This window comes from Fusarium flagelliforme, assembly GCF_020744385.1.
Source record: "Fusarium flagelliforme strain FIESC 12 MPI-CAGE-AA-0113 chromosome Unknown B0J16scaffold_1, whole genome shotgun sequence".
NCBI classification, from domain to species: domain Eukaryota; kingdom Fungi; phylum Ascomycota; class Sordariomycetes; order Hypocreales; family Nectriaceae; genus Fusarium; species Fusarium flagelliforme.
The window spans coordinates 6,005,301-6,019,795 of record NW_025763503.1 but is presented as its reverse complement, the minus strand read 5'-3'; the positions used below and the strand labels follow the sequence as shown (position 1 = coordinate 6,019,795).

At 48.8% G+C, this 14,495-nt stretch overlaps 3 protein-coding genes across 3 annotated transcripts; 1 reads left to right on the top strand and 2 right to left on the bottom strand.

Annotated features, from left to right (window-relative positions):
• Positions 1–6,162: 6,162 nt before the first annotated feature.
• B0J16DRAFT_330087 (mitochondrial import inner membrane translocase subunit TIM21) lies at positions 6,163–7,465 on the bottom strand. Its single transcript, XM_046126404.1, has 4 exons — positions 7,110–7,465; positions 6,874–7,058; positions 6,770–6,824; positions 6,163–6,722 (listed from the first exon to the last, which is right to left on the bottom strand). The coding sequence occupies exons 1-4, from the start codon at positions 7,374–7,376 to the stop codon at positions 6,540–6,542; spliced, it is 690 nt and encodes a 229-aa protein (XP_045989872.1). The 5' UTR covers positions 7,377–7,465; the 3' UTR covers positions 6,163–6,539.
• Positions 7,466–7,588: 123 nt separating this feature from the next.
• Positions 7,589–9,897, top strand: B0J16DRAFT_409779 (uncharacterized protein). Its single transcript, XM_046133098.1, has 5 exons — positions 7,589–7,878; positions 7,950–8,085; positions 8,152–8,335; positions 8,385–9,106; positions 9,160–9,897. The coding sequence occupies exons 1-5, from the start codon at positions 7,807–7,809 to the stop codon at positions 9,495–9,497; spliced, it is 1,452 nt and encodes a 483-aa protein (XP_045989871.1). The 5' UTR covers positions 7,589–7,806; the 3' UTR covers positions 9,498–9,897.
• Positions 9,898–10,574: 677 nt separating this feature from the next.
• B0J16DRAFT_259715 (Nitronate monooxygenase-domain-containing protein) lies at positions 10,575–14,097 on the bottom strand (the record flags this gene model as incomplete). The annotated part of the gene is made up of 3 exons (XM_046123219.1): positions 10,575–12,681; positions 12,926–13,735; positions 13,835–14,097. Coding segments are annotated over 3 exons (3,180 nt in total), but the record flags the coding sequence as incomplete, so codon positions are not given.
• Positions 14,098–14,495: the final 398 nt, after the last annotated feature.

Sequence of the window (14,495 nt, the reverse complement as noted above, 5' to 3'; positions counted from 1 at the left end):
GCTGCGAGTTGGAAAATTTGAAGCAAGGGAGGATATTTCATCAGCAGAAGGTGGGCACTAAAGCACCGACAGTACATGTTTATTTGTGTAGACAACTCATTGTATTTTCTACCCCTTAAAATCACCTGCCAACTCATATCTATCAACTTCTTTGGCCTTAGACAAGTATTTCTAAGCTTCCTTCATAAGTGACCCACTCTATTCCAATGTCCCCCCCGAAAGGATACTGCTTGTAAGATACTCAAAAGACCATTCAAGACTGGTTGCAGACAAACTAGACTCTTCTTTCTGTTGTGAAGTATGGGCCTTCGATCTGCTCAGAAGAGTATGTGAGCCATAGGATAGCGAATGTACGCAGAGATGATGGAAGAAACGCAGACTTGACAAACATGAGAGCGACGGGCCAGTAGCGAGATTCTCAAACAGTGAGGTCAAGAGCTTTCGACACAAATGTATGGGGAGGAATCAAGGCCATAATTTTCTGCGAAGCATCTGGCGCCAAGCTGGTCAGTAACTGTGCAGATGCCACAGCAGAGCTGTGGCTGCAAAGTGAGGGAGGGTTATCAAACCTGATAGCGAGAAGATCATCCAGTAGGACATCAGTGTCGTGGTTAGTGGATCCTCCTCGACCGTCCTCTGGGGCTGTAATCTGCCATCAGTAGAGATTCGCGCTGTATTTTGAGATAACTGCAGCTATGCATACAGGGCACATGCCCGGAGAGTGTAGGTGGGTTTTCAGTCCGATACTTCTCAAACAATTGGTGTATAGTAGTAAGACGAATAGATACATAGTGATTTGCCACCGATAAGCTTGCTGATGGTAGACGAGTGGCCTGGATGAGTTTGTTGCACTGTCCATAAGAGTCTCTTCCAAGAGAGTCGAGAACCCCAATGCCTGTAAAGATCATGGATGGGTGCTGTCGAGAACCTCTGACCAGACCTTCCATCATAAAGTCTATCTGAACAAAAGTTGACGATCTGGAGAGTATTGGAAGTTTTCGGGATGCCTGGCACAGCTTCCCGGGTTGATCTCAGAAAAGCGAAGTTTAAGATGGCGTTTAGCCTCCACGAGTCATCAGGTGCGGTATCAATCGACCTCGTCTTCCGCCTCTTATCCAGAGGGTAGGAGGAAAGTTTGCGGAATTTGTTGATGGTGTTTGGGCTGAAGCGAACGCCCTTAAAGTAAGCCCACAAACACATCGGACGTTCGGACGGTAGTAGTGAAGGTGGAGGTAAATTCACCATCTGGGTAAACTCTGCGACCCATGCTTGAGCGACCGCCAGTAAAGGAAGCTCATAAACACACCAGAAGTTCGCCTGAGGAGCCATTCATCTCGTTGTATGAAAAGCCTCGAAAGATGAGTTGTGGCCTAGCTAGGCTCGCACGACCAGTAGTGGGTGATCGGTGCATAATAACCACCGGAGTCCTGGTGCCCTAAAGGCAAAGAGGTCCTTCCTGAGGTCAGGTTGGCTTGAAATAGATGGTCAAGACAGACGTCCTGCCAATTTCGAAAGGGTTGGCCTCTGGTAACATAAGAGACGAAATAATTTGGCCGTCTTATGCTAGATTAGACTAGCACTTAGGCTAAGTTCCTTTGCGCCCTAAGCCTTAGAGTGACCTGCCAGCGTTCGTACTGATGAGCAGCTTTGCTGACGGTAATAAGCTGTACATGGACCTGAAGGACCAGATCTGATGTGGCAGACATTGCAACTTTGAGTTGTTCGTGAACTCGAGTTGATACAACAGAGTAGGTGGCTTCCTAGGGTGTCAGTTGTATGTGCTTGGAGGCCAAAGGGTAATACGACAAAGGGGACTTTTCAGTTCATCGCAAGGAGCTTCACAAAGCCCAACTCGTACGATTAGTAGAACATGCCGTTACGCTCTGAACTATACTGAGAACTCCAGAGCACGAGCACGTGCACACGCTCCAGACAATTCGAGACGCTATTAAGGCCGAGCTGTCTTCGGTGGGCGACTCCGTTGTGACTGGGGCTCCAAGAACATGTTCCAGATTGAGGTTTTGCCGTATAGAAAGTAACGCGTTCCTAGACTTTCTGAAGCGAAGCTGATATGGTAGATGGGGTACTTTCATCCCGACAAGTGATCTCAAAACGGCATGTAGCGGTGCGTTGACATGCAAGCAGCGAAGCACTGGCAGTCCCAGGAGGACCAAGATGTTGAGACAGAGAGGTAAGCCCTGTAAGTCGTTGGTTGCTCGTAGCTGTGGGCAACTGTAATATACAGTGGTAACCCCGAAAAGTATTAATCGGTTGTTTGTAGGTTTGAAGAACCGAAGCTAAAGCGACAGAGGGGGTGACTCCTCTATGTCTGGCGATCCGAGGGCATGGCTTGGACTGATGGGTTGCAGTGGACGCAACGAAGCACTGACTAACAGGCCGAGAGGACCAGATAAAGCGACAGAGGGGGTGACTCCGTGACTGGGGACCGGTCAGCTTGTGTTCAGTCGGTGACTTAGTGGACGGACCGTGACTTACTCGATGACGGTGTTCCAGCCTGATGGGTCGGGTTGCAGTGAGCTCAACGAAACACTGACTGACAGGCCCGGTGGGCCAAATAAAGCGACAGAGTGGGCGACTACTGTTCATAGGCTCGAAGCTAACACGGCGTAAGGGGTGACTCCGTGGGATGCTGGGCCGGTTGCTTGTAGTCTCGAAGAACTGAAGCTAATACAGCAGAGGGGACGACCCCCTGTCCAAGACCCGAAGTGAAATGCCAAGCTGCAACGACGAGGTTGACTCTGTGACTTGCTGGACCGATTGCTTGTAGTCTCGGAGGACGGGAGCTAATACGGCAGAGGGGGTGATCCCGTGAGGTGTGATTGTTGTGCGTAGAGGATCAAGGCAGTTGTATGTGCTTCAAGGGGCAAGGCTAATACGGCAGAGGGGGTGACTCGGTCATAATTAGGTATCCAAAGTCCCAATGCACTCCAAGCAACGAAAGACTGACTGCAAGGCCCGGAAGGCCAAAATAATACGGCAGAGGGGGTGCCCGGGGGCAGGACCGAAGTCCTCGGGCTTGTCAGGTGCCACACCCGGTTCTGGCTGGTGGCTCACTTCTCTCGTCTAGGCCTGTCTGATTGTTTCATAGGCTTCTAGGACCGCGTTTCCCTTCTTCAACAGCCATTTGAGGTTGGCTGAGGTGCTCCACCGGTATATGGCACCGGGAGCTGAAGGGAAGGCCCTACAGAAGCACAGAAGACTGGTGACGGCGAAGAGAAAGGCCGGCAGCGCGCGAAGAACCGGGCCGCAGATGTGGTGGCGGTGGAGGAGGTCGAGGAGGGGGAAGATCTAGACATTAAGATGTTAGTATGAATGCTCTCGAAGCTGGAGAGGATACATCAGATAATAGCACTTACAAGCATGTTGACAAAGTTTTTAAAAAAATAATAAAAGAATTTTTAATAAAATAAATAAAAATTCGTAGAAATTCTTAGGTATGGGTCGGATGTCTGCTTGAAGAAGAAGAAAAGAGAAGAAGATCTCCAAGCTCGGAATTCATAACATACCCATCTTCTCGAGCGGGAGCAACTTCCCTTGCAGAACACAGCAGGAACATGTCATTGACTTCATTTATGGAAGGAGACCTGCGGGCATTCGGTATCAGATTGGGCTGTCAGGAGGGAAAGAAGGAAGGAAGGAAGGACAAGAGAGAGATACAGGCGCTCGAGTCTAACTACCTAGACAATGCAGCATTTACCATCCAAAGTTTAGGGTGCCACAATATAGTAGACGAAACAATAGTCTAACATAGTATAAAGGGACGAAATACTTTGGTCTCTTAGGTTCTCAGTGGCTAATTCTTCTGATATCCTGGTGCCCACCTCCTACATAGGAGTTTAGAGGGTAAGAAGCTACTTCCACTTTAAGATTCACAATATCGACTGGCTGTTGTGAATAATGCTGGTATGGCAGGTAGCGTCAAGAACATGAGTTTCCCTAGACCATATAATCTGGGACAGTAGGAGCTCTTACTCCAGTTCTCAATTTCAGATGCAGGAGCAATTTCCATCAAAACAAGGTGCGAGGGAAGCATGAGGGAAGCCATGACGTTTGGATCCATCACGATTCTGTAGAACGTAGTGGAAGCTGAGCTGCAAGACGACTATCTAATGGCACAAGATCTCCTTTGATACCATTTGTCCCAAAGCACCTATGGAGTTACCGGTCAGTATCCTGCCTACTAGGTATGAATATTAGGTAGTTGGTGAGTGTGAAAGCTTTTGTATTTGTATCTGTAGGGTTATATGGCAAAGAGCTACTGTGGGCATCATTGTGCATCAAAAATATCTCTCTGAGAGAGGACGATTTTGTTATCAGGCCCTTCGAGTTAGAGAAATTGCTTCTCTTTAAGTCCCTATCTTCAGGCCGCGTTATCTTGCGAAGTTAACAGCTAAAGCTGCCCAAGCTCCCAACACATTCCGGCGAAAGGCATAGACTGAGGGAAACAGCAAATGACTGATGACTAGGTATCTAGGCAGGTAATAGTCATCGTTGGCCCCTGGTATCTGTTTTTGCAGGACTCTGTGTACAGAAGTGTTCAAACATTCTTGCATATTCTAAGGTCTTTTGTATTTGACGGATGTCGCCAGTCCCTGAATTGCTGGCATTTCAATGTTACCCACCAAGCGACTCGACCGTTGGGGAAAAGAAGTATCCAGATTTGGAGGTTAACGAGAATATTCATACATAGTATGCACTGAGAAAAGGGGAACAGAAGACACCGTTGGAAGAGTGGGAGTTCTATCTGATAAGATATTAATATCCATGATAAATAGCAAAGAGGAGATACAACAGAGAACACTTACCTCAACGGATTGGTAATTCTTTGAATTCTTTAACGGAATTAAAAAGAAAGCACTGTAACTGTCGATGGTCATGTTTGCTGTGTTGGCTTGGTTGAAGTGATATATTTTGTAAGCAGATGTAGCGTGTCGCGAGAATGTGTAGTGAAGAACGCAGAATGGCAAGGAGAGAAACATGGGACTGCGGTCTTTTAATATAGCAGATAGAATACACTTTTTTTTATAGCTTTTATTCTTATTCATAATGTTCTAAAGGCTCTTGTGTGTGATTGAAGTTAGAGTTGACAATGTACGATTATTAGGTTTGTCGACTTCACTTACATGTGGAAGAGGTTCGTCGTGAAAACACACAGCAAACCCAAAGACGACGAGCAGAAAGACTTTACTGCCGCCGTCTAAATCAAGCTTTATTAAATACAGGCAAGGTATCAACCTTATCTCAACAGAAATACAGAATGCACCAATTTCCCCATCTTAGAATTCTATTCCCGAAACATCCAAAACCACCAACATCCAGGTATTCCCTTATCTAAGGTAAGCCGCATCTGGTCTGTACATGCAGGTCCTCGAAATAACCGCTCCTAGATTCCTCAACATACGCATCATCAGACCGACGACATGACTAAGCCCAACCGCAAACACACTATTATCAGCTCTAAGCAGCTTAACAGAGCTCGCAGATGGTATTACATACAGTCAAGGATCTTGCGTATTCCAGGTCACTGGGGCTTTGTATATAACGGTCTACCTCCTCGTCAGGTATACGAGGTTCAGAAAGTATCTAGACTAATGTTTATCTCATGCATGAGTCATGTCAGTCTAGCAGGAGAGTTATACCACTCATTCACGGAAGGCAGAATCTACTGGCCCTATATGTGCCTGTCCCTGGCGAGCGAGTCTATGTTCCTTTTATTATTCTCGCTATCACTATTCAGGGTAGGACCTTGCTACGAACCTGACTTCGACTGGGGGACTTGGGAAATTAAGGGTTAGGCTGGAAGTATACAGTCATGGGTGAAGTGAGGAGATTCGCAATGTCTGTAGCAGCAAGACCATCAATTTATGTCACTTTGCATTAGATGGTGAAGTATGAGAGTCGTGATGGTGTAGCAGCTATTATAATCGGCCGGAGCCATCTGAGCCAACCTATATTTAGCAAGACACTGAACAGAAATGGAGAAAGAACAGTTTTAGTCTCAACTACAATGGATCGTGAATAACTTCCCCCTTTCCCCTTCCCTGTGAGGATCCGTGTGTCATCTCGAGGCGTCTTCGTTGAACGGTACCTCAATGGGTAGAAAACGATAGGCACCAAGCAGTGCATTACGTTATAACTTGCATGAGTTCTCATGCATCTATCCACAGATACGCTAGGGGAGCATTGAATGAGAAATAATTCTTGCTAGACACCCATTCTACGCTTCAGAGTGTACAATATCGTGCCATAAAGGCATATTCTTTCATTTCATTCTCTCATCAATTGGTGAGGGCGTGCTACTCGACAAGCAAGCGTAGAGAGAAATGAGTAAAGTATACAAGACTCCTCATCGGCTTCTCCACGCAGAGTGTAGTAACACTCAAAACTTGAAACGACTTTTATAGTTACAGGTGGTTGCCAGTCAAAACCTGGCTACCAGAATAATGATACAGGGAGTCCTTCCGACCTTTCATACTAGAGTAGTGCTCGGTTGATTAAGCCAGAAGAGTAGGACGTCATCACCATTTGACTCCGAAGAAGCTCAATTTCTTGCCGTTCTTGGCGGTTGTGTCTTCATGTTCGAGGTAGATCCTTTCATGGCCTCTGACGTCGACAAACAGGTACTTATATACGAAGTCGCTTTGCCCACGGTACTTGACCATATGAAGTCGGGCAATGCCGTTGTTCTTGGGTCCATCAACCTGAGATTGTTAGCTATTAATATGCTCCGAGCCACTGACTGACATACATAGAAATGCATCATTATGTGTTGATCTCCGCGAGCGTCTGTTGTTTCTGAAGAACTGAACTGGTCAGCATCCTTATAAATATCAGCATAACGACGGCACATACGCAACAGGGCGAGCCCTCCTCCACTTGTTGAATGTCTCGTCTCCATGCGCTGTAATCTTCTTGGAATCGCCAATAATATCGATAATGCGAGGATCGCTTCGAATCTTGTCGACTGCTCGGTTGAAGTTGGAGATCTTGCTATCGGGAGAGAAGACATCGGTCCAGAGAAAGTATCCCACACCACCCTAGCGAAAATTAGACGTCATTCCTCCCAGCTGTGATGCGCTGATGCTTACAGTGAGCACGAGACCAACGAGGATCATGCCAAAATTGAAGCTCTGCTGCGTCGCTCGAGCCGCCTTTTCTGGCACTGAAAGATCCTTCCATGGTACATGTCCATTGTCGTTGAAGGGTGTTACTGCTCGTCGTTTGGGTCCCTGCGCTGTAGTTCCTAAACCTGACTGGGTCGCATAGTATCGCGAAGCGAGAAACGGTCGTAACGTCGTGGGGATACCCCGGAAGGCGATTGATCGGGTCGCTAGTAGATTTGTCGTCGGGTTCATCCTGGCGATTCGACAATAGCCATTGTACTAGCACAATTGCTTTAGACTCAATACGGATGGAAGATCAGAAGCTCAGAGCTCAAGCTGTGTTCCATGGTACCTCAGGTAAGGTAGTTGCGGCTCCACCGCTCCGGCAGAATTCGAGGTGGGGTGACCCAATAAGGATTAGCGTCCGTCGATATGCCACCTTATCGACAACTGCCCTTGAACAACAGTTCTCCTTAATTCTGAATCTGAGTCTGAGTCTTGGACTAGAGCGAGGATCCCCTACTATCGTTTCCCTTTTTCGAGCCTGACCAATACCAATTCTTTTCTGTCTTTGACACGTCGCAAATAGTTCAGGACATAACATATACAACGTCGCAACACCCGATCCTCGTCCCTCACTCCTTCTTTGTGTCTACTACCCGATTACGGCCCAATAGTCAAGATGAGCTCCCTTGCGACAAAGCAGCAGTCGCACAAGATCTTTGAGAAGTTGAAGACCAAGCCTGCCAACAAGGTATGCGCTCACCGCGCCTGAATTGCGCGAATAATGGCAGTAAACTGACTCTTGCGCTTTCTCTCCATTAGATCTGCTTCGATTGCGGCCAAAAGAACCCGACATGGACCTCTGTCCCCTTTGGCATCTACCTCTGCCTTGATTGCTCTTCCAACCACCGAAACCTTGGTGTCCACATCTCCTTTGTGCGATCAACGAACCTCGACCGTACGTAAACTTCAATACCCTCCTCATCTTTCCCCCAAATCGCCTTTAGCTGACGACTTGGGACAGAGTGGCAATGGGATCAGCTGCGAGTGATGAAGGTCGGTGGCAATGAGTCTGCCACCAAGTTCTTCCAGCAGAACGGTGGTACCGCGGCTCTCAACAGCAAGGATCCTAAGACCAAGTATCAGTCCAATGCTGCTACAAAGTACAAGGACGAGCTTAAGCGCCGCGCTGCGCGAGATGCTCAAGAGTATGTTTCTGCGCCGCAGCCACTTATATCGAAGCTGACATGTGTCTAGTTACCCCAACGAAGTTGTTATTACCGATGCTACTGACGACGGCTCTGCTACCCCTGCTGGCGAGCCTGACGATGACTTCTTCTCTTCTTGGGACAAGCCTGCCATCAAGCGACCTACACCTCCCGTCTCCCGCACCGGAACCCCCCCTGTCGTTGGCCGTACACCTTCCCCCTTCTTGAACTCTGGCAATGCCGGCAATGGAAAGGATATCGCCCGTACCGCTTCGCCCCTTTCTCGAACCTCCACTGGTGAGAACAAGCCTGCCGCCAGCCGAATCACCACCTCTGCCGCTCTCCGCAAGTCGACCACTTCCACCGGACCCCGAAAGGCCAACGTTCTCGGTGCCAAGAAGACCACCAAGCTCGGCGCAAAGAAGGTCACCAGCGATGTCATTGACTTTGACGAGGCCGAGAGGAAGGCCAAGGAGGAGGCTGATCGTATTGCGAAGCTTGGCTACGACCCTGATGCCGAGGAGGACCCTGCCACCAAGAACGCCGGGTCAGCTGCTTCTATCATCTCTCCCACTCCTGTTAGCCCCAGCCGTGGAAACACCTCGTCGCACACACGCCAGAAATCAGATGCCGAAGTCGAGCGATTGGGTATGGGCATGAACCGTCTAGGATTCGGACAGGTTGGTGGTCCCAAGGCTGCCACTTCCTCTGCCCCCAAGAGGAATGCTGGAGGCTTTGGCTCCGTTGGCCCTGTGAGAGCCCAGGATGTTGGTAAGTCAAGCAATCGAGTGGCGCATCATGAACTCATACTGATCTAATAATAGACGATTCCGAGCGATACGCCCGTGAAAAGTTCGGCACACAGAAGGGTATCTCGTCCGACGAGTTCTTCGGCAAGGGCGCTTTCGACCCCAGCCAGCAGTCCGAGGCCAAGACCCGACTCCAAGGCTTCGAGGGCGCTACCGCCATCTCTTCAAACGCCTACTTCGGACGACCAGAGGACGAGCCCGAGGAGGAGTACGGTGACCTCGAGTCTGCCGCCAAGGACTTTGTGCGCAAGTTTGGCATCACAGCCGGTGACGATCTCGAGAACCTTACACAAATGGCTGGCGAGGTGTCTACTCGACTCCAGGGAGCCATCCGCTCATACCTTGGAAACTAAACGGTGTAGTTCCTGGGTGAGGTGAATATATAGGAGCATGATGGAGCTTGAATTTGGAAGAAGATCCTGTCGGAGAAAAAGCAGCAGTTGGGTTGAACCAGAAGATGCATGCGCAGCTTCGATTATCACCAATTATCGAGCGAAATTTGGCGCGGCGCATTGAAAAATCTGCAATGCGTTTGGCATGAATCTGGGGTCGGGATGCTTTTTTATGGAGCTGGCGTACGTGCGATGTCAAAGTCAAAGTTGACTGCTTTGGTTACTCTAGTATGAAATAGATTTGATGTTTTCCTAGTTTATGATATAAAAGATAATCCCTTGTCTGTTTATAACTGTGTCAGTCCCTTGAATTCGTGCTCGGACTGTCAATTATTGCTAGGTACCCTACATGACTTTAATTGAATGGGTGTAACCACGTTCCGCTTCATGAAAATTGACATCACAGATAAAAGGAATCAAAGAAAAACAATAATGACGAGCAGACTTAGGAATTTCAGTGTTTGCGAGCGCCGTAAAACCAGACTTTTAGGTTGCCGTAGTAGCCAAGGGGAAAAGTACAGTTATGGCAACAGATATTGAGGGGATTTTACTACAAGGACCAATAAAGGATAGTAAGAGAAATATGGACTTCACGGGACCTCAGTTCCCAGAGCGACGAGAAGCCTTGAAGGCTCTTCGCCAAGGCGATTTTATCCAGGAGGTCGGATAGCTTCATTGTGAATGGGTTCATCATAGGCGCGACTATCGTGCTTTTCATCATGGTAAGCCGATGGACAAGCCTCCTCCCTAGCTTGACCAACTTATACCTCAGTGCCCAATATTGCAAGCTGCTCGAGATACTGCCTGCTTAGACAAGTGTATCCCCAGGGTCTGGCAGCTTCGTTATCATGGGTTCATCATTGGTGTGACTTTGGATGCAGCAGTCCAACTGTAGGGAGAAGAAAAAAGAGAAAGGGAGTGGGAGAACAAGATTTTATGTGTAGAGTGATCAAAGTTTCTTTGCCAGGCGAAGGTTTGTCTGAGGTTTAAAGGAGCTCATAGCCCTACGAGTGCCGAAAGCTAATCCTCTGATGTTTATTACACAAGATCAATCGTCGTTGTCTCTGTGATATCAGCCCAGTACTCCTTGTAAGGGAGCTTGATAAATCCGATACGTCTGTACTCTTCCACCGAATCAGCGCTCCTCCCAGTAGGTTGAAGGATAAGAGCATATCCTTGTTGAATCACTACATGAGTCTCTTTCAAAACTATATCTAGAACTGCTGTCCCAAGAAGGAAGCAAGGAAAGAGGCGATTGTTGAAGTAGTTAGCGAGGTCATTCTCACTTACAAACCCGTATCGATCGAACAGTACTCTGCTGAACGGTGGCTGGCTTAGACTAGCCAAGTTTACCATCAAAAACCTCCCTTCAAGACGTAGGGTGCCATGAAGAACTTGTCCAGAAGTTTCTGCACCATTTACATCTATCGTCCCTGCCTTGACTTCGATTGTTGGAGTCAAGTTTTTGAAGAAGAAATGTATCAGCCTATCGCTAGACGCCCAACTCCATGAAGGCATTCTCAGCTCCGAGCTCGTACTTGTGAGTTCCGGTTGGACGCCCATTGATAGGTCGGTCAAGCTTGGTGATCTGTGATTCGGTTTTCCAGGAACTCCCCAAACCAACCCTTCAACAATATTGGACCCCCATAGACCTGCCATGTACTTTTGTGGGAAGAAGCTCTGGAATCTTGTAGCAATTCCTGACAAGGCTGGTAGTCTATCCAAAGCAAAGGTAAATTTTGCCAGTGAATAGTGACCAGCGAATGTATACCACAATCTCACCGCAGTTTCCATATTCTGATTCTCTAAGTCCCGAAATGCATAGACAAAGTCGTGATTCCGATCGTCGGAAGTAATGGGCTCCAAGCGAGTCGGATTAGTCTCGATTGCTCGACACCCATGGCATTCCCACACAATGCAGTTCATCCCAAAATGCAAAATCCTCCTTGACAGGGCCCTCTCCTGGAATGCCCATCCCCTCGTAAGAAGAGGAGAGGCTTCTACCTCAGTATACCAACTCGGAGATATTGGCCGCGTGGTAGTATCTCTAAAACCGCCCCAAAATGACTTTTGTCGGAAGGTAACAGGCTTCGGATCAACTTGGAGGCCCAGTCGTGGGAAGAACAGCCCCTTGTCGGAGGAGATGGCCGCTGTGCCCGCGATAGTCAATGTAGCGTTCTCATAATATTGGCCAAATCTGCTGGCCTCATAAGCCCAGTCTGCCCTATGGAATCCATCATCTGGACCCTCGCTTTGTAGAATACACAAAGCATCAACCCATAGGTACCTGATACCCAAGTTCCTTGTGAATACAATGGCGTCTTGTATTGTCTTTGCAAGCTTGTCCCACGGTAGACCTTTAGTCATTTCGCCGAGGTTAGACGCTGTAGTTTTGGCAAATGTGGGATCAGAACCCCAGGCGTAGCTCAGAGCAGCATACTCCAAGCCCTTGTGATCCAACGGATTTATAACATATACTCTCGGCAGTTCCTCCCTGTCGATTAAGCCTACATCTATTAACCTCGTCGGCACGACCCTTGATGGTTTTTGGGTTTGTGAACGGACTTTACATTGAATGTGACACTTATCACAATGGAGCATCCAGTACTTGGCTAAGGCGACGGCATCATCAATGCCTTTGCTTGAGCAGAGATTGATAACTGGTTTCGTCGCATCCAAGTCTGGGGTCTCTGCTGGCTTCTCTGCGTCCTCCTCCAATACTACAGGCAAATCGTGCGAACGGCCCTGGCCCTTGTCGCCGATGGACACTCGAAGTGACAATTGCCTCGGATATTGACCACGAAAAGGAAGGTCGTTGTCTTCTTCTTCTTCCTCGCCAGTTCCAAGTCTGTGCAGTGCTGATGCCCGGACTGAGATAGGTAATGTCTGTCTCTCATAGGAGACGGTTTCTTCATAACAGCAGGATTGGTAGACAACCTTGCAGAGCGGACATCCATTCTGTGCCAGTTTTGCTAATGAGAAGATATCGGGGGCAATATGGAGAATTGATTCCCACCCCTCTTCTTCAACTTCGCCGAAATCATTTACAAAACGAGAACATGCCGCGCAGAGGGACTCTGTCATGTCGAAGGCCAGGATTGAGGGATTATGCAGAACATATAAGCAGAGGAGACAAGGCTTACTTCTCAACTTTACGTATCCACCTGCTTTGGCAGGGGTGAATACTACCTCAAGGAAGGTGCACTTCTTAGTACCACATATGAAGCAACCAACAACTGACATCTGACCATGACTCGAAAGAAGTATGTAATGAAGATAGATTTTATATGCAAAATTCAGAAGTGTAACATGGCTCCTAATCTACATACAATAGCAAAACAAGGCCAAATGACAAGGTATCTCATACTAAATAGTTGTAGTTGCTTTACAGCTTGGCAATCATCTTGTTGCCCCTTTGCAACCAAGCAACGGCATCGTCAACAAACTCGTCCACGACAGCCTTGGCGGGCTTCTGCTCGTTAACAACAGCAGCGCACTTGCCCATGAGGTAAGGTCGGTACTTGTCCAGGATGTCCTCCTCATCGTCGTTCTCGTTCTCGCTGGCGCTCTCGGCGAGCTTATCGAGATCAGCCTCGTAGGGGATGGTACCCTTGGCGACGAGCTCCTTGATCTCGGCTTGACGGTTGGTCTCCCAATCGTTAATGTAGTCATTGTTGCGGACACGCATAGGACGGCCGGTCCAGATGATGGTACGGATGTTGTCGTCGTGACCAGATGTGCGGACGGCCTCCTTGTGGGCCTTGGGGGCACCGGCCTCGTCAGTGAGAATGAAGCGGGTTCCGACCCAGACAGCGCCGGCACCCATCATAAGCGAGGCGGCGAGAAGCTGGCCGTTGTGGATACCACCGGCAGCGATAACCTGAACGGGACCGCCAGTGAGAGGAGACTTGTGCTTCTTGCAGATGTCGACAACGGCGGGAATAAGAACAGTCGTGGGGATATCGCCGGTGTGGCCACCACCCTCACCACCCTGGGCGCAGATGATGTCAACGCCGAGGTCAAGGCACTTCTGAACGTGCTTGACGTGGCCGATCATGTTCATGTAGACGATGCCATTGGCATGGAGCTTGTCGACAACAGCCTTGGGGGGCACACCGACGGCAGAGACGAAAAGCTTAGCGCCCTCCTCGATGATGATATCGACGAGCTCGTTCAGCTTACCCTTGGTATAATCGTAGCTGTTAGACCGTGCGTTAGCGCCTGATCACTAGTAAGGTTTGCATGTGATCGCGAAACCGAGGGCCCGGAATGTGGGGAGAAGGGGACATGCGACATACTTGGTCTTGCGAGCGCTACCACCAACCTGGGGAAGAAGCAGGTCGACACCGAAAGGAGCGTTCTTGTCGTCGAGGAAGCTCTTGAGCTCGGCAATCTGTTCGCGCAACATATCAGGGGTGTATCCGACGCCACCAATAACACCAAGACCACCAGCGTTAGAGACGGCGGCGGCGAGCTTGGGACCAGCGGCGACGTTCATGCCCGCAAGGAGGACGGGATGCTTGATCTTGAAAAGATCAGTGATGGGAGTTCGGAGCTTCTCTGCAAAGGACACATGTTAGCGATTGAGGCGACCTTGTGAGGATTATGGGGATGACGTACGTGGTGAGGCCATGATGTCTATCTGGAATATTAATATGTGGATGAAGCTATCGTGTCGCGACGGAAAGAGCTGGCTGCGCGTAGAAAAGGAAGCAATATGGATTGAAAAAGAACAAGAAGAAATAGCGTGAGAAGAGAATCCGGGGTATAAAAAGGTTCGCGGTCCAAGGATCAGCTGAGAATAAGTTTGAGAGGGGGTTTTGCAGGGTCAATGTTTGTCGCAATGACCAGATGCCGAGGTCTGGAGTCAGGTCCTTCCTTCCTGAGACGTCAGAAACGATTGTGGAGAGGGGAACCTGAACTGTTCCGCATTTGGAGTAGCGTTCGGTCGAATCTGGG

Bases quoted from the DNA above. Each gene is read 5' to 3' on its own strand.
- B0J16DRAFT_330087 (XM_046126404.1), bottom strand. From the start codon at position 7,376: ATGAACCCGACGACAAATCTACTAGCGACCCGATCAATCGCCTTCCGG. The intron at 7,059-7,109 runs GTAAGCATCAGC...AATTTTCGCTAG, and splicing joins TCGTTGGTCTCGTGCTCACT to GGTGGTGTGGGATACTTTCT. The intron at 6,825-6,873 runs GTATGTGCCGTC...TGACCAGTTCAG, and splicing joins AGGAGGGCTCGCCCTGTTGC to TTCTTCAGAAACAACAGACG.
- B0J16DRAFT_409779 (XM_046133098.1), top strand. From the start codon at position 7,807: ATGAGCTCCCTTGCGACAAAGCAGCAGTCGCACAAGATCTTTGAGAAG. The intron at 7,879-7,949 runs GTATGCGCTCAC...TCTCTCCATTAG, and splicing joins AGACCAAGCCTGCCAACAAG to ATCTGCTTCGATTGCGGCCA. The intron at 8,086-8,151 runs GTACGTAAACTT...GACTTGGGACAG, and splicing joins GCGATCAACGAACCTCGACC to AGTGGCAATGGGATCAGCTG.